The sequence below is a fragment of the Motacilla alba genome, chromosome 1A (genome assembly GCF_015832195.1).
Source record: "Motacilla alba alba isolate MOTALB_02 chromosome 1A, Motacilla_alba_V1.0_pri, whole genome shotgun sequence".
In the NCBI taxonomy this organism is placed as follows: domain Eukaryota; kingdom Metazoa; phylum Chordata; class Aves; order Passeriformes; family Motacillidae; genus Motacilla; species Motacilla alba.
In genome coordinates, this window is record NC_052031.1 from 67,014,343 (window position 1) to 67,041,312 (window position 26,970).

Here is a 26,970-nt window from a genome sequence, read left to right on the forward strand (position 1 = left end):
GCATAAGCTCACAACACAACCGAGCTGTTCCAAAGCCTGCCAGCAGTTTCCTGTGTTATGTTGTGTAAGATGTGTACATGTGCCTGTGTAGACAGTAACTGTGTGATGGAGGGACCTGAAAAGCAGAGGGTCAACTGCAACGTGAGAGCAGACTAGAAGCAGAAAAAACACAAGAGGAACAAAGTGTGCAATGAGGAATGATCTTGCAGTGTGATATGGTGACAACAAAAGCTGTCCCACGGGGACACAACTGCAGGAGCCTAGGACACAGTTTGAGGAGAAGTAAAAGAATGTATTAGAAATGCTCAGTGCTATAAAAGAAACCAGTTTTCTTATCCTGCTTCCAATTTTGACTGCTCCATTGTCAGGACAAGGGAGAGGAAAGGGTTATAAGAGAGAATTAAAAGTCATAAAGGGGCTGAAAGGAGAGATTTATGAGGAAAGTCAAAGAGAAATGAATATGTAAAGTGTGGTAAGCTGACACCTGAAGTCAGGAGTAGAAGAAGGAGAAGTTGCTGTTTGTGTCTCAAATGTGCTGCTTGTGAAACTTGACAGCGTAATGAGAGGTGAGAAGGGGTGCAGGGCTGCTTGAATATAGTTTTTTTGGCTTTGATACAGCTTGGGTTCATGTGACTGAGTGGGACTGAATGCTGGGTTCATGAAAACCCCAAACCTCACAGCAATAAATGGAAAGTGCCGTGCTTCACCCTGTTTCATATCCAAACCAAGCAAAACTGTAAGTTCTGCTTGCTATTGAAATGGGGGTCATAAATCACCTCCGTGTTCACCAGAAGTTAGGTCTAGGCACAGTTCAGAAGGATGGCAACCAAAAATAAACTAGGATTTAAAAAGCATTTCAATCTCTCACCAAGCTTGCAACAAAATTTCCTAACAGGTCTGACATAGTGTAGGTTTTGTAAGACAATTCTGAGCAATGCAAGGAGGCACAAAGTAAGTGTGAGCACAGAAGACTGAGGATAAATCTCAGCTGTTTCTTAGGAGAGGAATGTGCCAGGTCTTGGTGGGATCTCCCAAAGGAAGAGGGAAAAGTCAATTGCCTGGAGAAAATCAGGTCTTTGCAGGTACAGTACCTGAACAGCACTGCTTTTTCCCTAGGCCCCAGAGGGTGGTGGACTCAAACCAGATTGCTGAGAACTTTGCCCAAATATCGTGACAAAGTCCTGTGTGACTGACAGGATTTCTTCCACTTACCATTCATTTGCTAAAGACAGGTCTGGCTGGAGCAGGTCATGCAAACCTGAAACCAGAGAGTACATGGAGTATTCAGTGAGGAAGCAGACAGACACATACAGGCTCGGAAGGAGAACTGGTGACATTCAGAGTAGCTCCCTTGTCTCTTTCAGATTAACCCACCTTCTTCCACTGAAGTGTTCCCCAGCAGGATGTACTCCCCGTGCCCCCTGGACAGCACAACACCCAGGCTGCAGGCAAGAAGGAAAGCAGGGCTTGTCAGCAAGGAAAGGTGTCATTGCCTGCAGCTACAACCCTTAATGACATTAACTCCCTCCACAGCTATTAAAGAAAAGAACATCATCGGAAGAGGATTAAGTGAGATCCGATTTCAGCACAGGGGGCTAAGGAACCCGTCTGTAGAGTTATGAGGCATTGCTGGTGACAATTTTTTTGGCCAACATTGTAGGTTCAGGTCAATGATAACATTTCTCAAATCTCTGCCAGTTTCAAACCATTTCAGCTGGGGGGAAAAAAACCCAACACCCCCCTCCTGCGCCTCCTCCACCCAGTTTCCTTCATTTGTTATTTGTTTTATAATTTTCAATGTATAATAATGAGGTTTTTTTAAAGCCATACACCAGGACCATATACTATATTCAGTGGGAATGATAATTTAAGCTGTCTCATTTCTCTGAAAGGAAATAATATGCTTTACCTAAGGTATAGCTGTCAGACTCTGAATTTCAGGTAAATCATAATATTCCTTTTGAATTGACCCCAAATAATACTTTAATGGCAATAGGAACAAAGAAGTAATTTATTCCTACTCCTCTACTCAAGACTTGTAGCAAGATTTATGAAGAGAAGGGACTGATCTGCTGTCCCTAATCAGGCTTCTGATACACTGTATTGGTGCCAGGAGTCCTTGCTCACCTGAAGGGTGTGCCACTGATGTCCGTGAAGAAATAATCATTGGTGAGGAAGAGAACTCGTTTCTGAAATAAGAGAATGAATAAGAGAGACCATCTGACAGAGCAAGGGTGTAGTGGTGATGGGGGCCTGCGATAACGTCCCCAAGGCTGAGCAAAACCAACACCTCACACCGTGCTAGGGCTGGCTGGAGGCTGGCATGAATGTGCAGTATTCAGCATATCCAGCACTTTGAGACTTTTAGGATCCAGGCAGCCACTCCATCTGTCCAACAAGGGCTTCAGATAAACCTTTCTTTGTTCTAGGGCTCCTGCACTGGCTGCAGGAAGGGCTGGGGGGAAGCTGCCCTCCCTCTCACCCCCTCCAAGCACATATGCTGGGGCCCTGCTGCTCTTCTGCTAGACACAGCAACCCTGAGAGCTTTGCACATCATCATCATCATCATCATCTCCAGCAGGAGGGGCGCTCAAGGGCAGATAGGAAGGAGGAGTGGAGTTGGAAGAGAGGCAGAATGGCAAACCTATTCTCTGCGTGGGTGGGCAGCCAGGGCCAAGTCTCCCCACTCCTGTGGGAAATGCTGATATTCCTGACATTTGCTTTCACACCAAAGTGGGACAAAACATTTGCATATTCCAATTTTGTTAAAAAAAAAATCAGTTAAAAAAAATTACATTTTCAATTTGGAAAAAAAGTGCCGTTTCAAATCCAAGCCATTTTGATTCACACGCAAATATTTTTTTCAGACTGACATTTCAACTGAAGACATTTCAGATTATTGAAAGCTGCCTCAGAACTTCATCTGTTTGCCAGACTGGCCTTTTCCTGTAGGAAAGTGTTGATTTCAGTGGAACGCTTTTCCAAAGGAGAAAAGTTTCTGGAAAGTTTCTATCCAAGCTTTATGCCAATATATGAACCCTAATATGTTTAAAATCCTAGACCCAGTCTGAGAACGAGGTGAGAGGATGTGTGTGGGAGACAGGGGAGTGAACACAGAAAAGTCAGTGTTCCCCAGGGAAGTCATGCCTGCTGTAACCTGCTTGAGCTGAGCAGCCCTGGAAGTAGAGCGAGGCACAGAGGGCTCCAGCTCCACAGTGTGCACCAAGTTTGTGCTCACTGTGCTGACAGGGATGGGGGATATCATTACGTGTGATGGGGATTCAGGATATTGTTAGGTGAGGAGGTGGCAGGTGGCTTAACCCCTTTTCCCACCCCTCTCTCATGCATGGCAGCTGTACTGCTGAACAACGAGCTCTTCTGCTGGGCCAAGACCACACAGAATCACAGAATCATTAGGGTTGGAAAAGACCTCTGAGATCACCAAGCCCATCCTTTGACCTATCACCACCTTGTCAAGCAGACCATAGCACAAAGTGCCACATCCAGGCCTTTCTTGAACACCTCCAGGGATGGTGACTCCACCACCTCCCTGGGCGGTCCATTCCAATTTTTTGAATAACCCTTTCTGTGAAGTTATTTCTCTAAATGTGCAAGATCTTCCAAAGGGCTGCGATACCCCCAAAGAATATCACTTGGTGGTGTTTTGGTGGCTGTGGGTGGTACAAAAGGTATTAACTCTCTTTTCTTTCCTGTCTGATCTGATGATGGAGGCAGGGAGGCACAGAAAAGACCTGGCCACTACCCTGAGACCCTTTCCTTTAGCAGGGCTTGTTTTGCTCCTTCTTTTCTCCCCTGACCTGCCCCTCTTCTGGTGTCAGCTAGAGGTACCACCACTTATCCATGGCATGGAAGAGCAGCAGAGCCACCCCTGAGCCAAGTGCGGCTGAAGATGATCAGGCAGGACTTTGCTACATAGCAGGGCTCAAGGCAGGAGAGCCTGGGCATGTTAGCACAGTGACAGGATGGCTGACTGCCATCCCCTGCAGTCTGGGAACACGTGGATTTCCAGACTGGATGCTGTGCTAGGCATCCAGGCCTGGTTGTTGCCATTACCAGAGGTTTGCCACAACTTCCACCCATGTCCTCTCTCTTTTGCTTTCACAGTCACAGCCCTTCTGTAGTCAAGCTGCAAGAGAAGGCATTTCTGCCCCTACAACTCCCTAACAACTGCCTCCTGTATTTGCTCCTTGGTTTTTCCTCTTTATCTCACTCTGTTCTCGATACCTTCCTGAAATCAATGTGAGGTGTCAACATTTACATGGCTGACAGAATAACTTCTATCCCCTTCACTCAGGTCTTCTCTCCACAGTCTGGGTGCCTCATTCTATTTGTTTCAAGGCTTTGTCAGCACTTTGTTTCAATGCTACTCTGCTTCATCAGCTAGCAGAGTACAAGTGGGAATTACTAAGCTTCATTTCTGGTTTCCACTCCATGTGTATTCTGATAATAGTAAAATTGTCAGAGACTCAGCCTCAGTCCCCTATTGTGCTTCATAAGGCTTCCAGAGCTGCAGAATGGAACAAATATCTCTTTGCCAAGGCTACTTTCTGTTATCTTCTTTTTCCCCTGAATAGGGGAACAGAAGAATGTCTTTAAAATAGTGAACTAAAAGATAGCACTGGATGATTCAGAAGTGTTATTGAGGGTGCACAAAAGGGTTAAGCTAGCTAATGAAGCAATCTAGACTTACAAAGAATAGATCTTGCTCTAAAACCTTGATTACTTTTCTGATAGAATAACTAATGCAATGGATGAAGGAAATAAAGGTCATTCAATATATTTGGGTTTATATAAAGTACTTGGAAACAGCTTCTCATGAACTTTTATTCCAAGGAAACAGTTAAAGTGGGCTTAAATGAGATATAAAGGGAGAACCAGCTGCAGAACTGTAAACAGAAAGAAACAGTAAACAACAGGCCATCGAGGGAAGAAAATCTAATGGGAGGAACAGGCTCTGCCTTAGCAGCCCTTCTGTACAGGGATCTATCTGTAAGACAAAACAGAACATTTCTCTGCATACTGAAAAAAAGTGTCTCAACAGCCCTTAAAATTAGAAAGGCTGGATGGAAAGGAGAAGTGGGTTTCATGTGGAAAAATGGCAACTGGAAAAAATAGCTAAGAAACACAGAATTGAGGGCGGCAGTTCCAGCGCAGTTGTGGGAGGGAGAAAAAAACTGAAGGGACAGCAGAAAGGAGATTGGGGGCTCCCTGTTCAGAAATATCCTATTGCAGAGAATAGCTGCTCTGTGCAGAGCAACAGGGAAATAGTCACATAATTCACTGGAGCCCTTGCACTTGGGCACCAGAAATGATAAAAGAGTCAACAGGAACAATCATAATAGCTGGAAAGTGTGCAGATAGTTCAAATGCAGATGTTAGCAATGCTCAGAAGAAGAAAAGCAAAGCCATTGACAGGTCCATGGGAGTTACAAACACCAAGAAAAGAGAGAAAAAAACCATAGTGACAAGATCTGGCTGGACAACCATTCAGAGGAAACAGAGGGGTGTCTTCATTAGGAAATAGCCCCCTTTCAGCAGTGGCTGTGAGCATTTGGTTTGCTGGAATTAATGCTGACTGTGGCTTAGCATGGGAACAGTTCAGCCAGCCAGTGAAAAAAAATGCTCTCTATAAAGGATGGAAAATTTTCCTGAAATATAGAAGACTTCTGGGCAGTGTAACTTGCAGGACTCTGGAATACTTCCTAACAGGAAATGATGAAAGCCAAAATCTTCGAGAGAGTTAAATAAATGTGAATGAAAAAGTACCAGTGAACATAAATGTACGAGATAATTTTGCACTGATTCCAAAGGAAGATGTATAACCCTGCCCTAGAGCTGGTAGGGAGTGTTCAGAAGTCTCCATTTCACTAGGACTTTTCATAAAACATCTGCAAATATTTGCATAGAAATTTAATCCTGGACCTGGATAAAGGGAATCACATTCTGACGAAGTGAGGGACAAAGTTTTCATAAGTGGTTTTGGGTAGGGAAAAAGGGTGGCAAAATAGTCTCCAAATCTCCTTCTGCCTAAGTCAGTTCAGCATAGTCTTCCCCTATTCTAACTCTTGAAGATCTCTGATTCATTTCCCAGCCCTGTAAACAATGAACAACATGCTTTTTGGCTTTGCCTGGACAAAGCAGGGAGCTGAGAGACGTTTCCAGCACCTTTCTGAGAGCAGAATGTTGGTAGGTGTAATGATGTTCTCTAATGTTCTCTCTGCTATGATGTTCTCGTGTATGTCTTTAGCACATGCCTTATATATGTGGTGAAACAATCAAATCCTCACACTCAGGAATGCTGAACACTGAAAACCACATCCCTTGTGGTTTTTCAGCATCCACTTCCCATCCACTCCCCTGGGTGACCTGAACAGAAGGATAATTTCTTACCCCTTTGTCCACAGGGACCTTCACATCCATGGAGAGGTAGCCTGTTTCTCCATTGATCATAGCACTTCTCAGCTGCAGAGGTGAGCAAGTTTGCTGTTAGTGTCTCCAAGCAGGACCCAGCAGGAATTAACAGAGCACTTGTCATTAACACACAGGGGCTGGCAGACAGAATCACTGTTGGCTCCCTCTCCTCCCCAGCTCTATCTTGCCCATTTAAACAGAAATCCTGTTTGCAGTGATCAGAATCCTTGGACAATCAAGCTGATAAGTGATACAGAATAGTAATAGTTTATCCTGAAAGCTTGTTGATATGTATTTCAGCAAAAATAAAGGATCTGGAATCTATGAAATTGCCAGTCCCAGTGACAGTCTTCACTGTTTGGCAGCCAGAAATTCATTAGCACAGTGCTTTGAGAGCCTGGAAGAGAAAACTGAGAAACCCACTAACTCCCTCAGACTGAATCCAAAGATCTTTGACATTTTAAAACCTGATTTATAAATTATAGGCTGTATTCAGCAGCACTTCTGAGGTGCAGCAAAGCAGCTGTTTAGCACAGTAAAGCAAGACTATAAGAGAGCAGGGTAGGCAGTGAGAAGACCACTTTATTCAACCCAGGTTCCAAAGGTAAAATGTAATTTTCACAGTGACTCTCAGCCTCTTGCAAGAAAGATCCAGGAAATTTTTCCACAAGTACAGAGGCTTTGACTTCAGGTCCAGCCTGCCAGAGCATATCAAGTCTATTGCTTCAGGCTGGATAGAAAAAAAATAGGTGGGAAGTAACTTACTCATTCACAAATTGTTTCCTTACTTCCAGAAACAGGCCTCCATTCAGGTACTAGCCAGTCTCAACTGCGTTGGCTTTACAAGGCCATGGTTTTGTTTATTATGGCTGTTTGATGTGGGTTATTTACAGACCTAGAATATGAAGCTCATGTTTCCCAAGGCCCACATCTTGGAAATGAAAACATTGACTGGTACTATTACTCCTTTTTGGCTAAGAGTGTTTGACCTTCTTCCAGAGTCTCAGCATACTCTCTATTCTGGTCTGACAGCCTGCAGGATTTGCTATGGGTTCTGGGTTTAGAATCATAGGATATCCTGAATTGGAAACAAGGAGCAGCAAGTCCAACTCCTGGCCCTGCACAGCATCATCCCCAAGTGTCACAGCCTGTGCCTGAGGGCATTGTCCAAATGCTCCTTGAGCTCTGGCAGGCTGTGCTGTGCCCACTGCCCTGGGGAGCTGTTCCAGTGCCCAACCACCCTCTGGGGGAAAAACCTTTTCCTGATACCCAACCTAAACCTGCCCTGGCACAGCTTCAGGCCATTCCCTCGGGTCCTGTCACTGTCACCACAGAGAGGGGATCAGTGCCTGCCCCCCTCTTCCTCTCTCAGGGAAGTTATAACTGCAATGAGGTCTCTCCTCAATCTTCTCCAGGCTGAACAGACCAAGAGACCTCAGCCACTCCTTGTATGGCTGCCCTCCAGACTCCTGACCCTTCTCCTTTTCCCCCTAACACTCTGGATATCCCTGTGTTGCTTTACAGGCAAGCCCAAGCCCTTGCTGCTGCCTGGCTGCAGGTTGCACCATTGTTGCCATTGCTGGCACTGTGTTTTTCAGACAATGCCAACTTCCCTCTCCCGGATTTCTTTTTGCTGCATTACACATCATTAGCACTTGGGCATATTTTTCCAGCCTGAATGTGCTGCTTATCAGCATTGCTGAGATTATACAGCAACTGATGTGGAGTCTGTCATTGATCTAATACCATAGCTACAAATATGAGTGTTGAAATGTTGGCAGCTTTCTGCTGCAGTGGGTGTATCTTGAGAGCCTCTAGACTTGCTGAAGTCACACTGCAGATATTGCTCACGTCACTGAATGTCTCTGCACCCTCTGTGACTGCAACCTTTCTTTCTTCTGGAAGATGCAGTACAGGAAGACAGAGTGGCTTTTGTTTCTCATGCTGGTTTCATTATTTTTTTTGTCCCTTGGATAGTTTTACTCTGATTGCCTATGGACAGAAGCCTTACACTTGGTATTGTCTTTGCATTCAGGTATCAGTGTCAGTTGGTCAGACAGCAGGAGCCCACTAGCCAAATAAATATGAGAGCAGATTTCTTTCATTTCCTGGGCTATTTTTTTTTAATAGCAAACCAGGCAACGAGGTATAGCTCTAAAAGTGGCTCCAGTGGGAGAGAAAACTGCAATGGGAGTGAAGTCCTATAAGAGATCAGTGAACCTACAACAAAGCTGCTGGCAACTTGCATCTTGGTGGTTCCACTGCATGTAAGACCTCTTATTTTTGTCTTGCTTTCCACATTACATAGTTCTGCTGTGTTCCCTTTCTCAATTTGCCACTCTTGCACCTCCCAAATTCCTTTGATGCTGACTTTATACTTGGCCTACACTAGTGGCAGTAGCTACTCTGATCCTCTTCCTGCTCTGTTTGTCCTGTCTGTTTAAGTGGATATCTGTAAGCATCAGATCAGTTTATCTCAGCAGTCTCCCCTGTAATCCAGAAGCATGTGTCTCACAGCTAATTCTATCTTACTCCAAATTCAGTTCTTATCTTAGTAATTTAACTATTTCCTCCTAGTTCTGAGTAAAATAAAACCAGCCACAGAGGAACCTCTCTATATTCTCTTTTTATCTGGGGTCCTAGATGTGCAAAGCAGCAGTGTGCAGCTGTTACAGGTGCATGCTGTTTCTTCTTTATCACTTGTTAATAATTTTGCTCAAAAGACAGTAGGAAAGGGTTTGGCTTTTTTTTTAAAAAATCTTTTCCCTCTGGTCAGTTACTGCTTTCAGTAGCTCCACACCTGTGCAGTAAGGTGGTTTCTGGAATTTGTTTTTCCGAAGTCTTTATCCTCTGCGTTTATTACCATTAGTGATTTCAAGCTTTAGTCTCTTGATGAATGTACTTCCTTGTTCCTGATCTCGTTAGTGGAGTGGCTTCAGCTGTGTCTCACATACTGCATGTGTGGGTGACATCACAGGACACTGCCACACTCCTGAACTACTCTGGCTTTGTATTAAGGCAGCATTAGGCCTGGTACAGAAAGACTGGCTCCCTGGAGCATCCTCCAAAATGCTTCCTTCCTCCTCCCAGCACTTCTTCTTTGTTCCACGAGAAGGAAAACTCATACTGGGAAGGAAGACAAGCACTTGGTAGGGGAGCTTTATGCTTTGTCCTCTTGTAAACCACCCATCTCTCTTAGTCAGAGCCAGTCAGGCACAGAAAAATAGCAGGAGTGCCCCCCACACCTTCCATACAGGCACACAAAGTAGTAGAAAGGATATGCTGCAAGAGGCTAAATCCACTTTCTGACACTCACTATTTCATCCTGGTCTTCCCACTCCACTTCTGAGAGATCTACGCTGTTGTAGTTCGGCTTAGGCTTCAGTTTCTTTCCTTCTTTATACTGGAAAAAAAAAAAAAAAAAGAAAAAAAAAAGAAAAAGAAAGAAAAACACTCAAGTAAGTAGCTAGATCACTCCCTAAGCCAACCCTTTAAGAATTGGTGTGTAATTTGAAAAATAGAGTCTCATTTCTTCTCTGACTCGGGAGGCAGAATTTGTGTAGAAGGCAAAATTTCTTGGTCCCACGTCCTATATTTCTTTACACTGGCAGTGAGGGGCTAGGGGAGTCCCAGTGGGACAGGTGGCTCCAGGAGCAAGGGACAGACAGGAACACACCTAAACTCTCAGGCAAAGGCTATGGCCTCCTTCCCCTAAATAAATCAGTACAACACCCCTGCCTGCAGGAAATCAGTTTTTTTTCCCTGCAGCTAAGAGTATAATCCCATTAACATTATAATACCAGCAGGAGATCTTTTCTGATGGGAGTCAGGCTTTAACTCCGCTCACGGGAGACTTTTCACCTAGAACTAACTGACGCAAGAGGGCTATTCCCTATTCCACTAATCTCCGGGCCAGGGAGAAGCCGTGAATGGGACTGGGAGAGGCCAATTGATCCTGGCAGGATAAAGCAGCGCCCTTGCCTGTCCCTTCTCTACCCACACTCAAGTGACTCCCGGTGCCTGTGGTGGCCCTGGGCAAAGCTGCCTTTCTGAAGACAGGGCCACCATGGGGCTTCACAGCAGCTTTCTCCTGTGGTGACCACACTAGTGCTTATAGCAGGTGGATTGGTGCTGAGCAGAACGTGTCTGAAATGTAGAATCATCCCGTGCTGGGCATCTCAGCAATGAGGCCAGCTGGCCCTCCTGCTCCTGGGTGCCTGCATGTCAGATTCTGGTGGCCTTCACAGCTCAAAAAGCCCAAAGGAATCAGAAGCAGCACTGAAAGTCACTGTGTTCCAGCCAGCGTTGGCTCCCAGATGCACAGCTCTACGTACCAAAGGACGGAGGTCTGGGTGGGAAAGGATGTAGCCGTTGTTGGTGTTCAGGAAGGCGTAGCCATGGACACCCAGCTGGAGAAAGAGGCATTGGAATAATCAGTGCTTTAGCTACCAACACTGCTGTGTAATGGGAGCTGATGATACCCTGGCACCACCGATACTGAGAAATGTTTTCCTTTTAAAGGTACTGACCAGCAGAAAATGGAATCCATCCCAAAGCAGATATCTGTGTGCTCTGTCTGTGCTTGGATGCACAGAAGGATGTGCAGGTAGTTGGTCTGTGTGCACATTCAGAAAAATATGCCCTCCTACAGTCTGATTGTTATCGTGGACAATTAGCACCCAGAGGCAGACTGAGCCCTCCACAGCAGAGATGCACATGGGCTATGATGGGGAATGCTGTAGTTTTAAAATGCTTTTTAAGGAATAGCATAATCTAATAAGAGCAGACACCAGCTGACCTGATCTGTGAGAGATTTCCAAGAGAGCATTTACTCAGCTCAAGCCCATATATAATGCAAATTCCAGCTACACTCTGAGTTGCTAAAAAACTGCAGATAGCCTGTGCTTGCCAAAATAAGAGGTGTCTCAAGGAAAACAACAATGAATAAAGTTTCTATCTTAAAAAAAAATGTTTCAACTCTATTCCTATAGAGACAATCCTGGAGGGATTGTCGCACGTAGGGAAGTGAGGAGGTAACTAATTTACAGTCTGTCTGTGCATTCAGGGAATCAATTCTGTATTTCACACATCCCAGACTAAAACCTTGGACCATCTCTATGTGAAGCAGTTTTTTGAAAAACACACTTGGCTTAACTCAGTGTGGCAAAAATGAAACCAAGACACTGGATCAGCAAATTTCTTTTTTGGCCTACTAAAGCTGAAATTTCCCAGCCCAGTAAAAGCACAATCATTAATATACAAGCTCCAGAGGTCTGGAATGATGGAACTGGTCCTTTTAGAGCCCATTTGCCAGGGAATTCAAGTTGAGGACCCTAGGTTTCCAGACTGGTCTGGAGTTGGAGGAGTTTCTGAGATGTGTTCTCCTGCTGATATAATGAAATCCAAATTTTTTTCCCCTTCTTTCCTGGCACTGCTTGGAGGAAAGAACAGTGACCCTCCTTAGCCCAGAAGAAAAAAAAAAATTATTGTATACCTGTCCTTTGAGTGACATGGGGGAGATAAAAAGGCATTATTCTTATACAGAAAATAATTGTATAAATTTGTATAAAATTGTATAAACCCACTCAGCTTTGCATGCTGAGTGCAGGCACCCTGACACTCACAGTTCCAGGGTTGTCTGTGGGATCATTTCCTACATCTGCCCTGTTGATGGTCTGCCCTGCATCCATGTCTGGAAATTCACAGCCTCTGACAGCACTTTCAGTCCTGTGAGTCTTCAGCAATCAGATTTTGGACAACTGCCTCACTGGTAGTAGTTGTCTGATAGTTATTTAAGAGAAAACAAAAACTTGAAATGTTGGTTCAAATTGCCAGATTTCAGGGTGGTCCTTGGATGTGCTCATTGTCTCCTGCTGTGCAGCCTGACTGAACAAAGGGTCACTGCCTGGGATTTACAGCAGAAACCAAACCAAACAGTGCATCTCAGGGGGAATTTCCTATGGATGAACATTTTTTTTTTAAAGATACATTGAACATAGAGCTAATGGAAAGTTTTTTTGACTAACAATTCTGGAGAGCAAATACTCTATCCAGGTACAGCACAAAGCGAGTGAGAGCCAACTTTCTGTACACTGTCCTGCCAAGAAACCATCATGCTGATCTGGAGAAAGGAACCTTGAGGCATGACAGGAGGTTGGCTCTCCACAATCCATTCAGCTCTCAGTTTTTCTGCTAAGAATATTGACAGTGAAACAAGTACATTTTTTGCCAGCTGGCATGGCAGCTCTTGTCCACTGGGAACTGGATATAAAACATCAATTCTTCTAATATAGGCTGTCATCTCTGAGGGATTTAGGCTGGTGACCATCAGGATGCAAAGGTTCCATGACCTTTTGCCAACCTGCTCGATCACCCAGTCCTTGTGTTGCTGAAGCAGCCTCAAAGCTTGTAGTAGTGAATGATTTCATAGGTGCTATATGGAAACCACAGAACCACTACATCCAACAACTCTTCTCTTAGGCTCACAGTTTTTCCTACAGAGCAGAGAAGTGATTTTTCAGTCATGCCCATGGAAGTGTGAGTAGTGACTCTGCTGTGCAAAGGAACCAGCTGTATAATCTCAGTCTTACCTTATAGCGTGGAGCAAGTTTTAACAACTCCCTCAGTGGTACATCAGAGCCCACCACACCCAGAAGAATGCCATGGGATCGCTTTAACACAAAGGAGAATGCATTTTCAGAAGCAAAACCTGGGTAGTTTTATACTTGAAAACACATTATTGTCTCCCTAGTAATTTCGCACCCATGCCCTCTAGGCTTGTGTGAAAGTGGTTATTCAAAACCAATAAATATATTTCAAAAAGTCCATACAGCTTATTCCAGTGTTTATGGAGAAGAGTATTTCTACACAACACTAGTCAGTATTCACTGCTGTGCTTCAGAAGTAACATAAAATCACTGAAAACAAGTTTTGAGGGCAAACCCCTGCATTCAGGATGTGTAAATACCAATAAGGGCAAGAAAATAATCCAAACTGACATGAATAGGTTGATAAATTGGGCCAACTAAATCAAATGCCAAATATTAAACTGTTAACCTAGAAAAAAGGAAATCCCCCCTCCACGGCACGGGGATCTGGTTTTTAAATAAGCATCTGGAGAGCACTCTGGAAAAAATACACACAGGCTCCCACTGCAGTGCTGTGCTAATGCAGGCTACAGCCAGCCCCAGGTGGAGAAAGCAGACAGTCACTTGTAGGACCTGGATGAAAAGTTTATCCCTTGTACAGCAATGCTAAGGTACCATTCTCCATTTTAAAAGGATGCTGAGAAATTAGAAATGCTACAGAAAAGAGTGTCTAAAGGGTTTCAAACCCCAGAGGAAATGCCCTTATCAAATCATCGAAATAATTCAACCTTTTTAATCTTATCAAGATAGACAGGTTTGATTTTATGGCAGTGTAGAAGATGCTTCCCATGAGAACTTACTAAAGGGTACAGGCTTTTTAATTTGAGGAAGCCATTATGACAGGAAGGTGAGGTCAGACAAATTAAAAGCAGAATTTAGACACCAGTTTTTTCACGAAGAGTTAGAAACCACGATGGAGAGAGCCTGGGCCTGGATGCCTTTCTTCAATGATGCTTTTGCCAAAACCAGGGTATTTGGCTCATCTATGTGAGAAGTAAAGATCTGCAATAAAATGCAGACTAGGCAAGGTAATTACATCTCTTCCAGCCTGAAATTTCAGGGTCTGTAAACTAGGCTTGGTTTGAAAATGGAAGATATAAAACAAGAAGCATCATATTTAAGGGTTATTTTAAAGAAATGACAGGCTATCATTCTGACAGATAAATGATCACCCATCCACCCCGCCAGAGCTCTGCTGCCTTCCCTAATGGCTGAATGCTTGTTCAGAGGCCCTTTGGCTTTAGAGTCCCACAAAGTTCTGCTGCCTCCTGTCCCCTCTGCAGATGCCTCACTCACCGTCTCGTTCTTCTTGCTGAACACTGGCATGGCCACTGTCGTCATGAGCAGCAGGCTCTGAGCCTGGGATGCAAAGAGCTGCCACAGAACAACAGGAGAACTTGTGTCAGCAAGTGCAGCACCCCAGGGAGCACCAGTGCAAGGAGCTGCAGCTCCCAAGGACCCCAGATGTGGGCTGCAATTGGCCACCGCCCTGCCTCCCACACTGCTACAGATGGCAACACTTTTAAACGCTCTGTGTCCAAGAGGACTGTGGGATGGATGCTTGCTCTTGTGGGGTGGTGAGGATGGGATGAAAGCCAGTGAAATGCATTGAAGAGCTGTTTTAATGAAGAGACAGGAACCTGAAGAAGTGGTGGCACAATTTATACCCACCACTCTTTGTGAATGTAGACATGAGCACTTATACAATGAGTGCAAAAACCACCAACACAAGCAGCACGGAGCAGAGAAAAACAACACAAATATGAGCAAAATCACAAACAATGTATCATCTATACTGCTAACATATCAATACCACAAATGAAAAGCACCACAGACAAATATTTAAATGACACAAATACACACATAGCCTACTTATATACACTTGTTACTCAACCGTCTAAGCTCAGGAAAAAGGGACCAAGTAATGATCCAAACAGATGCACCATAGTGAGCTATCTCTGTGAGGGATACAGGACATGCAGATGTAATGGGATAAGAGATGTTCCCAATTCAACAGAGGACAGATGCTCTAAAAGCACATGAGAGGAGGTAAAACAGGCAAGTCATGTGCAAAGGAGTCTCCCAAACATGCCTAGCTATCAAAAGATTCTAATCCTCTGTTGCTAGTAACCTCCTTCCATCTCTCATTTGGTGCCAGCAGCAAGGCAGGAATGACCTCCTGTCCCTACAGAGCATGCTGGGAGCCATAAAGGAGCAAGTCAGCAATCTAGCTACTTGATGGAGATTTGGATTTGGTATCTTGAGCTACTTCTCTGGATGATTTTTTTTTTGTGTGGAATCTTCCCATTTACAGCAACACTCACACTAACACACAGCAAGTAAACTTCTCTTGCACTTATTGAACATGTGGAAAAAGAGATCAGGTGAATTAAGCCACTGCACAACACAGACAGCCCTACCTACTCTGAACCAACAGCACAGCTCTCCAGTACATCCAGCATTTCCTCTCCTCTCCTTGCCAGTCCAAGAGGACCCTCAGTGATGTAGCCCCCACCCCCTCCAGATGTACAGGCCAGCTGTGGCTGTGGAGGCTGGCACTGACACACTGACTGGCACAAGGGAAACAGCACATGCACAAAACACAGGGTGCAGTTACCTCCTCAGACTGTGGCAGCTGGTGAAAGACATGGATGAACACGCAAATGAATACGTGAATGGAGGAACGAATCAGAGACAGGAGAGGTTGGGACAGAGGAAGAGAATGGCAAGACAAGAGGCAAGAAACAAAATGCAGGAAAACAACATGCAGCAAACAAATGCCTGTAACTGTCTTGGAAAGATACACCGGTGCCAGAGGTGGCAAGTCTGCTGATAAAATAAACTTCCTGGGTAATTAGTAGCATTTCTGAAGGCTTTGATTAATACACTCAAGTACCATGTCCCAGCCCTTATTTGGCACAGCTCATGCAGCAGAAGATACCCCACGTCACCCTCACAGAGCCAAATGTCTTCCCACAGGGCAGGCCTGAGACAAAGCAGGGGGCACTGGGAGTGCTGACTGTCTGATCTTTTGCACTGTGTCCTTTGCCCACAGGGCTGGGCTCAGGACCACTGTGGTGAGTTAGGTCTTGCTAGTTTAAGGAAGGAAAGAGTGAGCCTGCTGCCTCAGGTGAAATCTCTGAGCAGCAAACGATTTGCTGTTAGCTACTGGGCTGGAGGAAATCAGTCTCTGTGACCCTACCCTGAGCCAAGAATAATCTATTGTGTGAATAATCCTTTAGAAGGCATCCTGCTTGCACAGAAGCATATCTTAGGTGATGTTGTGCCTGTGTGATTCGTCCTGGGCACCCGAGTCACTGCAGATTCATGTCTGAGTCTGCATACACACCTCAGCTCCAGGAGCAAGCAGAAAAGAAATATTGTCTGTCTCAGTAGAGCCAGAGACCAGTAATTTCTATCAATCAACCAACTCCTGGCTTGTTTTACCTAAGTTTCAGGACGTTATTTGGGTTTTGGTCAAAGGTGCTCGAGGCCCTTACCGCGCTGTCCATGTAGGCTTCGGTCCAGATGATGTCGTGGTCGTGGTTGATGACCATGGGCCGGCTGAGCACGTGCAGGTACTCCATGACATTCTCCTGGACATCTGCCAGCGTGGAGATCTGAGTGTAGTAGCCTTCATGGAGAAACAGAGGTGTGAGTCACTCTGCTGACACATCTCCCCTGTTTCTAAAAGAGTGCAAAGCTAGAAAACTGAATGGCAAAGACTGAAGGTATCTACCCAGCTTGGGTAATCTGCTCTTTGTAAAATGGGCCCTGACATGCCTCATATCCAAAAGCATCTGTGGAAATCTAGAGTTTCAAAGCAGTGGTTCTGTTCTTCTAAAAATGCTGAAGCAATGTGCAAGACGAAAGTCTTGCTATAACCAGATTTGTGCAAAGCAGATGTAAAATGTTGCTTTGGGTGTCAGGAAAAACCTTCCACTAATCAGACTGCCTTTAGCCTGGCAGGCCAAACATATGCAAGCAAAGGTTTTCACCAGGCTACCCACTTGCCCTGCCCTATTTTATATTAAGATCAAATTCCCACTTACCAGATTTTTTCCAGCACTCTTCATTCTGCCTAGCTTTACATCCAAGGATGGCAACTACTTCCATCTACACACTGGAAGCAGAGTAACAAGTGCAAGGTACCTATTTCCAAAGCTTTGTCCCTGCAGCTGGACACACAGCAGTCTAAAACTACAATGAGGAGTACAGGGGAAGGATGTTCTCAAGCTACCAAAAGGTCCTCAGAAGTAGCTCTGGTTAGAAGTGCTAACACAGAGTAATGTCATAAGGACCTTTGTATCCTGCTTCTCACCACAGGCACTGGTTGTACTTGGTAAGGGACAGAACATGTCAGATGGAAAACTTTCCAATCACCAGGAAAACACTGTCATGTGAAAGGGCTCATGGTCTGATAAGCTTTGTGATGTGCAAACAGATTTAGTGTGCTCGAAAACAAGGACCAAAAGAGTTATACGACATATTGAAACAGAAGAGCCAAAATCAGGGAGCCCTCTGCTCAGCTCAAACCTGAAGTGAGAATGCAAGCGCAAAGAGCACATTTTTGTTACCTGGTTATTCAGAAGAATGCATTCTGACATTTTACAGTGAACCAACAGTACCATGAATTCTCTGTCACTGATCTCCTGGCTGAATATAGAATCTGAAACCCAGGGATTTGCTTCATTTAACAAAACATAAAAATAAGATGTGTAATTCGTAGTGCTAATTAGATGAATGCTTGACCCTTGAGCATCCCCAGCTCACAGACATTCTACAGGCCAGCAACTCTCCTGTCAACTGTTCTCAGGAGCAAATGTTCCCATGCATTTCATGCTCTGCTGGAACCACTGCTCAGCCTGGAAAAGTTTGTACCTGACACCCAGCTTCAGTTTTCCCTTCCTTTCCCTGTTTATACAGGACACTGATGTAACTAGCATCGCTGTCTCCAGAGGCCAGGTCATGCCCAAACATGGATGGCTTTTTTCCCCCTTTCTTCCTTTACTCTTGCAGACTCTGACAGTGCTAACTTGACTTTTTAACTGGCCCCAAATGCACAGAGGTGACTCACCTACTGTGGATGGATTTTCTCACTCACCTAATTTCATGCCAGGTAGAGAGAATAGTGGGTTTGGGGTGGGATTAACAAGCTATTTTGGTACCTCAGTGAAAATCACTTACACACAAAGAATTTGGCCAGGATACAGGGGTTAACCTGCAGACCTCGTGAAAATTGCTGTAAAATCTTTAAAGCAGCAATGTTTGTTTTACGTCTCAGCCAAAAGATGTCAGGCTCTCTAACAGAGCTTTAGACAGATTGTCAAAAGCCAGCAACTGGGACACAATAAGCACAGGGGACTTAGGTGGACTACAGCCAGCACGAATCTTGGTCATAGTGTCCCTTGGCACGGTGACAGGAAAATGCGGTGGCTCAGCACGGAGGACTTGTGTTAGTTGGACACAGGCACACTTCATGTGGGCCAGCAGGGTCTGCTTTTTCCTTAGGTTGTCTTCCAAGCAGGGGCTTGTGGGCCCCAGCAGTGGGGGGTAAGCCTTGGAGGGGTGCAGGGAAATCGGGCGCCATTCCCACACAGCACCTTTGTTGTTGCAGGCGATCCATTTCACGTTGGGGGCAAAGGTGACCTCCCGTCCTATGAGGTACGTGAACACCCGGACCTAGGAGCATGCAAAGACAGGAGAATGAGGCTGTAATGTGCTACCAAATCCAAAAGGCTGAAGTTTGGCATCCCCTTGTCCACTGGTGTGAACGTGGTGAGAGCAATAGCTCTGCCTTCACACAGAGACAGGAGCCTCTTGCACCATTTGTTTCCTGTTTTGTGGCCTGGAACTTAATTTCCAATTACAATACGGCCAGAAAGCCAAGTAGCACCCGGGATCATCTGAATAACAAAGCAAAAGTGCAAATTCTGTTTGATTTTATGATAGCAGCTCTGCCAGGCACTCAGCAACCACATGCAGAGAGGTTTATAGCTCCCAGGAATCCTTTACCCAGGGGAACAGCTGGCCACATGAATCATTTAGAGAGAGCTTTACCATTTCTCTTGCATTTGACCACCAACAAAAGAGCCAGTCCTGAAATATACTGTTTTAACAGCCCCCTGCTCTGGTCTCTCAGTAGGCTGCTTCTCTCCCTTTGTGCATTGCTGCTAGCTGGGCTGAGGTAAACAAATAAATCAGGAGGGTGTAGGATGAGCAGTGGTCTATTACATTTTCACTGCCAGCTCTGCTAGTGCAAGCCTGTAATCAGACATCAGAGTAAACAGGGCTGCAAGGCACCTAGAGGGGCTGTTTCCCCTGGCCACCATAAGAACTCAGAATAGCCAAACCTTTCCTGAACAGGACCACTTATAAACAGTCTACATGGGATTAAAACTCTTAGCAAAAGTTGGTTTTTAATTTTGAAATACTCAACTCAGTCTTTATAATCTTATCAGGAGAACATTTAGATTGCCCATGACTTTAGAAAACAAAGTGTATGAAAAAGAAAAGCTTCCCCGACCTAGAGATCTGCATTTATAATCCTCTCACCTCGGAAATTGCCCCAGTGGGCTCCTGCCTGGCTGCTTCATTTGCATTTACAGTCAGGTGCCCATGGGTATTCAGGTACTGGAATATGTGAATGCTCAGCTTTGTCTGATACCCTGGCTCATGCTCTCCTCCTCCCCAGCACAGCAGAACAGCACCTTTCCCCTCCCTCTCCATTTATCATTTCCCAGACAAACCCTCCGATCGGGCCAGTTGTATTTTTCAAAGACAGCTTCATAATCCTCCACGGCTCCATCGGTGATCAGCATGATGGCTTGGTTACACAAACCTCCTTGGCCAGCATCTCTGAACTACAAACAGAGAGGGAGAGCACTGCTTATCCACCACAGGCTGTTTTTGAGGAACTGCACTCTATTTATTCATGGTGGGCCACGTCCTGACTTCCACTTGCAAACCTCACACTGCTCAGAAAGAGGATTGTGTTCGCATGCTGCATACAGATTTTTTTATTTATACAGCCCTGCCTAGCACATGCAGACACAGGAGGTTTTGCAGAAGTAAAATAATGAGGAGAAAATAAGCGCTGTGGAGGAAGGGTGTGATTCCCTGCTGCTTCACATCTTGCACAGTTGCATTAGTTTATGCAAAACAACTACAGATCGACCATAAACACAGCAATTCTGATTTGACAGCAGTAACTGTCACTTTTTATGGCAGAAAATGTGAGAGGAGTGGGAAATCAGACTCATTATTTCAGGGTGAATCCATCAATCTGCCAAAGGACAGCAAAGAAAGGCGGGAGCATATGAAAAAAGAAGGCTACTGCCATTGGAGCTGGGAAAGGTTATGGATGTGCCAGCTAGAGAGGGCGTACATTGACATGACAGATGACCTGATATTTATACATAAGAGAGATTTAAGGCAGAGCAAAAGTGCACCAGGACTCTGGTACAAACACTGACGTGCTCCCAAGGGCACCTGCAGAGGTGTTGGACAGATGTGCTCCTACAAGTGAGCCAGAGCCTGCCTGTCCAGCCAGGGATAGCCAGCCTTGGAATGCTGCCTGTCTCCTGCTCCATGTGCTTCCCATGCCCTCAGGTACTGCTCTGGAGAACTGAGGGCCTCATGCAGCACCAACACAGGGCTAAAACCACAGCAGAGGCAGCTGAGGACATCCCAGGGACAAAACTTTGCTGTAGCTGCCAACCCGGTGGCACTCGGTGCTTCTCCTTGTCCTGCCTCTCACTGCTGCTGTGCTCCGAGAAGGAAATGCTGGATCAACAGAGGAGGGTACAGAAACTGATGCAGAGCAAAAAAAATTATGGAAGAAAGAGAGACAACAGCCCTCCTGCTAACAAAGATTAATGAGAGGCAATAGCATGAGATGAGGAGTATGCAGGAGACCAGCTGAAGGGCGATTAAGGTTATATCAAACAGCAGCAATTTTAAACTGGAGAGGATAGTTATATCTTATGAAAAAAAAAAAAGGTATCCAAGTGGCACGATTAATTGCATAAAATGAAATCCCTGGATGGGAAAACAAGAGCAGAGACCATGAACTGGGAGTTTTCAGATGTTTTAGGATTCAATTCCCAGCTCCTTTAGGGTTTGGTAATGCAATGTTATGACAGACAAATGCCTTTACCAATGCGGCTGGTCCTGTGGTTCCACTGCAGGAATACCTTGAAGCCAGTTCCAAGCCCAGATTGCCCCAGTAATTTCACCATTCCTACAATTACATTGCAATTGTCCCTTCTTATGAATTTACCAGGCTCAGTGCTCATATCACCATAACATCCCCTTCTGCCACCATCTGTGTAATCAGTCCTGCCTCCTCCAACTTCACACAGTGCCTGTAACCATACTGCAGGAAGGAAGGATTCGACAGCTTCTGAATGACCAGAGGTACAAACCCTCTCTGGCTGTGCCCCTGCTTGTATCACTGACCAGAACCAGGACAGACGATCAGAGTGATCACAAGGGTGCTGTAATAGGGTCATTTCTAACTAGTTGCTCTCAGGTGAAACGTCTCTGGGAAATACCAAGTCAGGATGAGGTGTTTGAACGTGCTCCTCCTCTCTCATGTCCCCACGGCAGCACACTCAGAGGGGAGACAGACAGTAAAGGCTGAGGGTGTACAACAGGAACAAGCACAGGATGCTCTTAGGAGCAAACCAAAGGAGAAAAGCAGGTGAGAGCCTCATGGGATTTTGCTAAAGACCAGCAGGTAGGAAAAAAACAGAGCCTCAAGTGACCTATTTCTAGGACAGAGATCAACTGGGGGTAGATTAGCAGGGAGAACAGACAGTGTGAGTGTCCACCAGGGAGGCACAGGGTGCAGGAAATGCTGTCAGAATGAGGCTCAGATCACAGATATAGGAACCTTGTGGTTACAAAAGCAGCTTACTCCAAACTGTTGCAATCTACAATATGTCTGTTTAGATTATTATTAAATTAACTTTTAATTAAGGTCACCCACCATTTCATCAAACTACTTAAGATCTCTTCATGAAGCTTACTTCAGAGCCCATAATACTGAGATACTGAGAAATTGGATGTTGTGTCAGAACCAGCAATCTCCTAATTACAGGAGTAGATGATATTTTCAACAGGGAAAATGAGATCATCAGTGTCATAGAAATGGAGATTAAAAAGACAGATTTAGAAAACAAACGAACAAGAGGTAATCCCTGGTTTTTAGGTCCTTTGTGACTGGCTGCAGCTGTAGCAAATGATCTGACAGCATTTGCAGCAAGCTCTGAGCATAATTCCCTGCTCTGACTGAAGCCTCAGGAACATGAAAGAAGGGGAGATGAGGAATAACATGTCCACAGAAGAGATGTCTGAAGAAATGCAGGCTAGAGCTGGGTCAGTGAAGGAGGCACAGAGCTGTATAACTTCAGTCACGTTGCCAGGACTAAGAGGCATGATCTAATTAATTCAGGGTCACATTCTCTTGTACTCCCTTGTTTGCTCATTGCCTTTTACTCTGCAGTTACAGGCTGGCACAGAGCTCCCAGTGAAGCGATAGGAACCATCAGCATGGCCCAGGGATGTGCAGGCAGGCGTGCTGATTGTGTACATGTCTGACCAGGGGACTGAGCAGCCCCTCTCCATCTCCTCCTGCCCCATTATTATGCAGACCTGCCCCTGGAATGGCCTCCAGAACTACTGAAAATTCAAACTTGGTAGAAAGCATCTCATGGGGAGAAAATCAGCAGTAGACAAGAAAATAAACCCAGTGAAGGAGAAACAAGAAAGGGCATTAAGCAAGATAGTAGGAACTGGTAAACAGGAAATTCTGAGCTTTGCATATCCTGAAAAATATGCTGTACAATCTGGGTCCATAAAAATGTGACTGGAATCAAGAAACAATTTCTAAGTGTTCAGAGAAGAAGCAAGAAAGGGAGTAAAAACAATATGATGCCAGATGATAAACAGAGGGAGATGGTCAGGCAGAGATGCTTTAGAGCCTCCATCCTTTATCATCAAAAGGAAAATATTGTAAAAGGCTGGGTACTCGTTGAAGTGATAAAAAACTCAGAAAAGAATGAATGAATTAGAGGCAGGATCACAAAGTGGTAGGGTTACAGAAAAAAAACTTAATTTAAAACATTTGAATCATCTGTGCTCAGCATGAAGGGAAAGAACTGCAGAAGGTGCAGCTGAACTACTCGCCTCATGGGCTGAGACCTGACTGGGACTATGCAAGATCCCAAAGGATGAAGAGGCAATCAACAAAAAACAGAAAACGGATGGATAAACTGTCCTTAAACATCTAGCGTGCTGCTAGAAAAATCAGTAACACATGCATCTTGTGAATGTGTAAATGAATACACACAAGTGAGATGTGAGAAGACATACACAAGTGAGATGTGAGAAGACATAAACCTTTGTTTACTTAAATCAGCATGCAGATTCATTCTTTGTATGGCACCAGTTTGCTCAAGTTACTCAGAATTTTATGTCTCACTGAAACCCAGTCTGTTACCAGTTTCAACACCTTTTTTCCACCTATAGCCACGCTGGAATGACCCACTCAATTAACTTCAACGTTTATTTGATTTCTGAGATCAGCAGTGAGTCAAGGCACGATTAAATGAGCCTGGTGGTAAGAGGAAACATCATTCCAATGTGGCCTTGGAAAGCAGAACTTGGCTTTTCTTGTCCTCCACAGGGTGGGAAAAGCAACAGCTTTCAAAATACTTGCTCTGAGTGTATCCTGAGAAAACAGGACACATGTACATTGGAAAGCAGAGGCAGTGGCTTGAACACAGAAGAGGAGGGTGGATACTGCCTGGGGAGGGATGCTGCAGAGACACATCAGCTGAATAGGAATTAACAATGTGACAGTGCCTGAAAAAAACTGTAGCTGTTGTCTTATGTCCTGTTAAGGACTAGGGTGTGTAAAACAGGGCAGGCAGTTATTCTGCTCTGCTTAGCACCTGATAGCTCTCAGCTGCAGCACTCACACACTGTTGGGAGGATGGTGTTTCGGGGGAGGCAGCCTAGAAGCAGAACAAAGGGGTATAAATCCTGCAGGAAAAAGGGGAGAGAACAAGGCAGGCCAAGCTTGTTGAAACAAGGAGGAGAAGAGAGCAGTGAGACAGATTAAAATTTAATAAATAAGAAAATACCTCAAAAGATAGCACTTAACACCTGAGAATTTTGAAGCACTTCACAAATGTGTGCTTAAGACCATGGCTTCCCTTGGATGCATATTTTTATTGAAACCACTTGGTTTGTGGCTAAATTGAAATGGAGAGTTCAAGTGGTTTATTGAGCATGGCAGAGAGGGACAGGGGGGTCTCTGGCTAACTGTTCTCCTGAAATTGATCTGCAAATTGTGTCATGGATTAAAATATGCCCTGTCTCCCCCAGAGGATAATGGAGGAGAACAAAGATAGTGAGAGATTTGTGCTCTTCTTCAACCCCTTTGCTACTCATACCTCATTGAGTGGGTCTCTGCTGGGCTATTAATTCTGTAAGCAATTGGACTGAGGAAAATTACCAGGGAAATTTTGCAGCCACTTTCATTACAGATATCATTACTGCTTGTCTCTTGTAATCAGCAAAGCCTGTTTCATCAGTGTGATGCCGCAATTTTCACTCTCCTGCGTCTGCTCCCGTGAGCAATAACAGGAGAGCCTGAGGAACAGCTGAGACTGGGAATTTTGTCTGATGAGAAGGGGGTGGTCAATTCCACCAAGTTCCCCCTTCTGCTGACTGTGACTGCACAGATTTGTTTTGGGACACACTGACTAAAACCCTTTTCCTCTGCTATTACTGACACAGGTCTAAGAAACTCGAGGAGATGATTTCAGAGAGCCCTTCAACCACATGAGCACTTGGCAGGGGACACCCTTTTGCCTTAAGCTGTGCTACTTGCAGAGCCTGGCGTGCTCCAGCTGCTGATATTAAGGCATTCTGTTTCACACACCTCTTTAGTAACAAAGATATTGTTATTTTATGGATAGCCATTTCCTAGGCACAGAAGAGCATGACACCTTTCCTCATCTGCAGGTGCTCAAACGCCTGAGCCTCCTCCCCAGATCCAAAGTGATAGCAAAAGGCATGAGGGAAGCAGTACTTCACCTTGTGAGTGAATACCAGCAGAAGGTTCTATCACCACTGGGTGCTGCACTGTCCAAGAGCAATCTCAGAGCTGTTTAGAGCTCACTGAGCAAGAGAGAATCAACAAGAATCAAGACAACTGATGACTACTGAAATTGTTGACTGCATTTTTTTTAATGCTAAATAGAGAGAAGAAATAAATCCTTTACCCACCAAGGAGTTTCTCCTCTATTACTGCAGTGGAGTCACATTAGTCCACTGGGGTGCATGGGCAACACTCCCTGGAGGTATTTTTGGTTCAACTATTTCAGTGGAGGACATATTTTGTCTTAGGTTTTGAGGCCCCTTCCAACCCAAGCCCTTCTATGATCCACAAGCCCACTATAGACAGTGGCATGAGGGGATGGGGGTATTTAGCTGGTTCTTGGTCCTTTTTCTTGTTACCGTTTCTTAAGAAACAGAATTAAATTGTATGTTTTACTCCAGGCTACTGAATTTCCTATTCAATGAGGCAATGAATAATTTTTGGTTCTTTTCAGGGGGATTAATTCTCCTGTACCTGATTTCTTCCCCAAGCACTGATACTCAGCAAAGTGACATTGAAATAAATCTGAAGAATAATCGTTCATGTCTTCATTAGCATCACTGCTCACTAATAACATGACTTACAACCAGAATTGTAGCCCTCAGCTGATCAGTTGTATTTTATTGCCACCACCTGTAAAGGTGCCTGGGCAATGCCCAGTTGTGGGGCTCATTAAGAAAAGTCATGAGGCCACAGCCTTGCTGGCTCCTGATCCTTCCTGGGCAGGGACTGCTGGCTGAGGACACCATGCACAAACTAACACTTCCCCTAAGATGGGTGAGCCCTGCACACTGCTTGTGACAAATTTGGGATCTATGAGATGAGCTCCTGCCTGCTCCCCACTGCAGCACCCTGAGGGATGTGCTGTCACTGGGGGAGAGGAGCGCAGGGCTGGGCAGGGACACTCAAGCCCCACACAAGCACCAGCACCAACTCTTACCTCTCTCAGGATTTTGAAGGACTCTGTCAAAGCCTTGCTCACAGTCCCCACTCCTTTTGCCTGCAGCTCCTCCACCAGCTGCTTGAAGTGCTGGCAAAAAGAGAAGGAAAAAAAACCAGGAATGAGTTGCAGGCAGGCTGTTCCCTTTGAGCAGGGCACGAAAGGGTAGCCCAGAGAAGGCTGTGCCCATGCAGCTCCAGCAGGACTGCAATTCTCTGTCTCTGGACTGTGAAACACTGAGGATCCATTTAAGATCATGGAAGGGGCAAAACTACTGGAAATCTGACTTTCCCTTATCTGCTCCTTCAGGAAAAATAAAACATCCTGTGCACCCAAAAGCAACAGGATGGGGAAAAATAAAAATTTGAATGCTTGTCTATGACTTAAGCAGCATTGATCTGCTTAAATTAAACCCTCTCTGCAAGATAGTGTTTAGGATGTTCAGGAATCCTTTGGGAATCCCTGCAGAAGACATCACCCTTTATAGTCATACTCTGTGGCCTAGGGCTAATCTGGGAAAGAAATTTGGTTGAAGGCATACAGGGATGTAGTAATACAAACGAAAAAAAAAAATTGAAAAAAGAGGAAAACAAAACAGGGAGAGAAGCTAAAAATACCAGTCAGCCAAGAGAGTGATGGAGCAGCTGGACACAGGCTGGCCACCTCAGGGCTGCTGAACCCTCCTGGATCAGAGCAGCAAAACCCCTCCTCAGAGAGAGCTTGCTGGCAATCCACCCTGATGAAGGATCAGGCCAGGTTGAGAACATATTCACCAGAAA

At 45.0% G+C, this 26,970-nt stretch overlaps 1 protein-coding gene across 3 annotated transcripts in view; it reads right to left on the bottom strand.

Moving 5' to 3' along the window:
• The window catches only part of CACNA2D4 (calcium voltage-gated channel auxiliary subunit alpha2delta 4), a 124,443-nt gene that overhangs the window by 76,156 nt on the left and 21,317 nt on the right, over positions 1-26,970 (bottom strand). For 2 of the 3 annotated variants that reach the window (XM_038153508.1, XM_038153506.1), the window contains exons 10-22: positions 26,192-26,281; positions 19,829-19,942; positions 18,683-18,761; positions 16,580-16,713; positions 15,697-15,714; positions 14,376-14,453; positions 13,023-13,103; positions 10,767-10,841; positions 9,749-9,835; positions 6,412-6,483; positions 2,128-2,189; positions 1,375-1,442; positions 1,213-1,258 (exon numbers count right to left, since the gene is read on the bottom strand). In XM_038153508.1, the coding sequence (XP_038009436.1) occupies positions 1,213-1,258; positions 1,375-1,442; positions 2,128-2,189; positions 6,412-6,483; positions 9,749-9,835; positions 10,767-10,841; positions 13,023-13,103; positions 14,376-14,453; positions 15,697-15,714; positions 16,580-16,713; positions 18,683-18,761; positions 19,829-19,942; positions 26,192-26,281 (1,004 nt within the window). The remainder of the gene's footprint in view (positions 1-1,212; positions 1,259-1,374; positions 1,443-2,127; positions 2,190-6,411; positions 6,484-9,748; positions 9,836-10,766; positions 10,842-13,022; positions 13,104-14,375; positions 14,454-15,696; positions 15,715-16,579; positions 16,714-18,682; positions 18,762-19,828; positions 19,943-26,191; positions 26,282-26,970) is intronic. The other variant, XM_038153507.1, reaches the window with a different exon arrangement.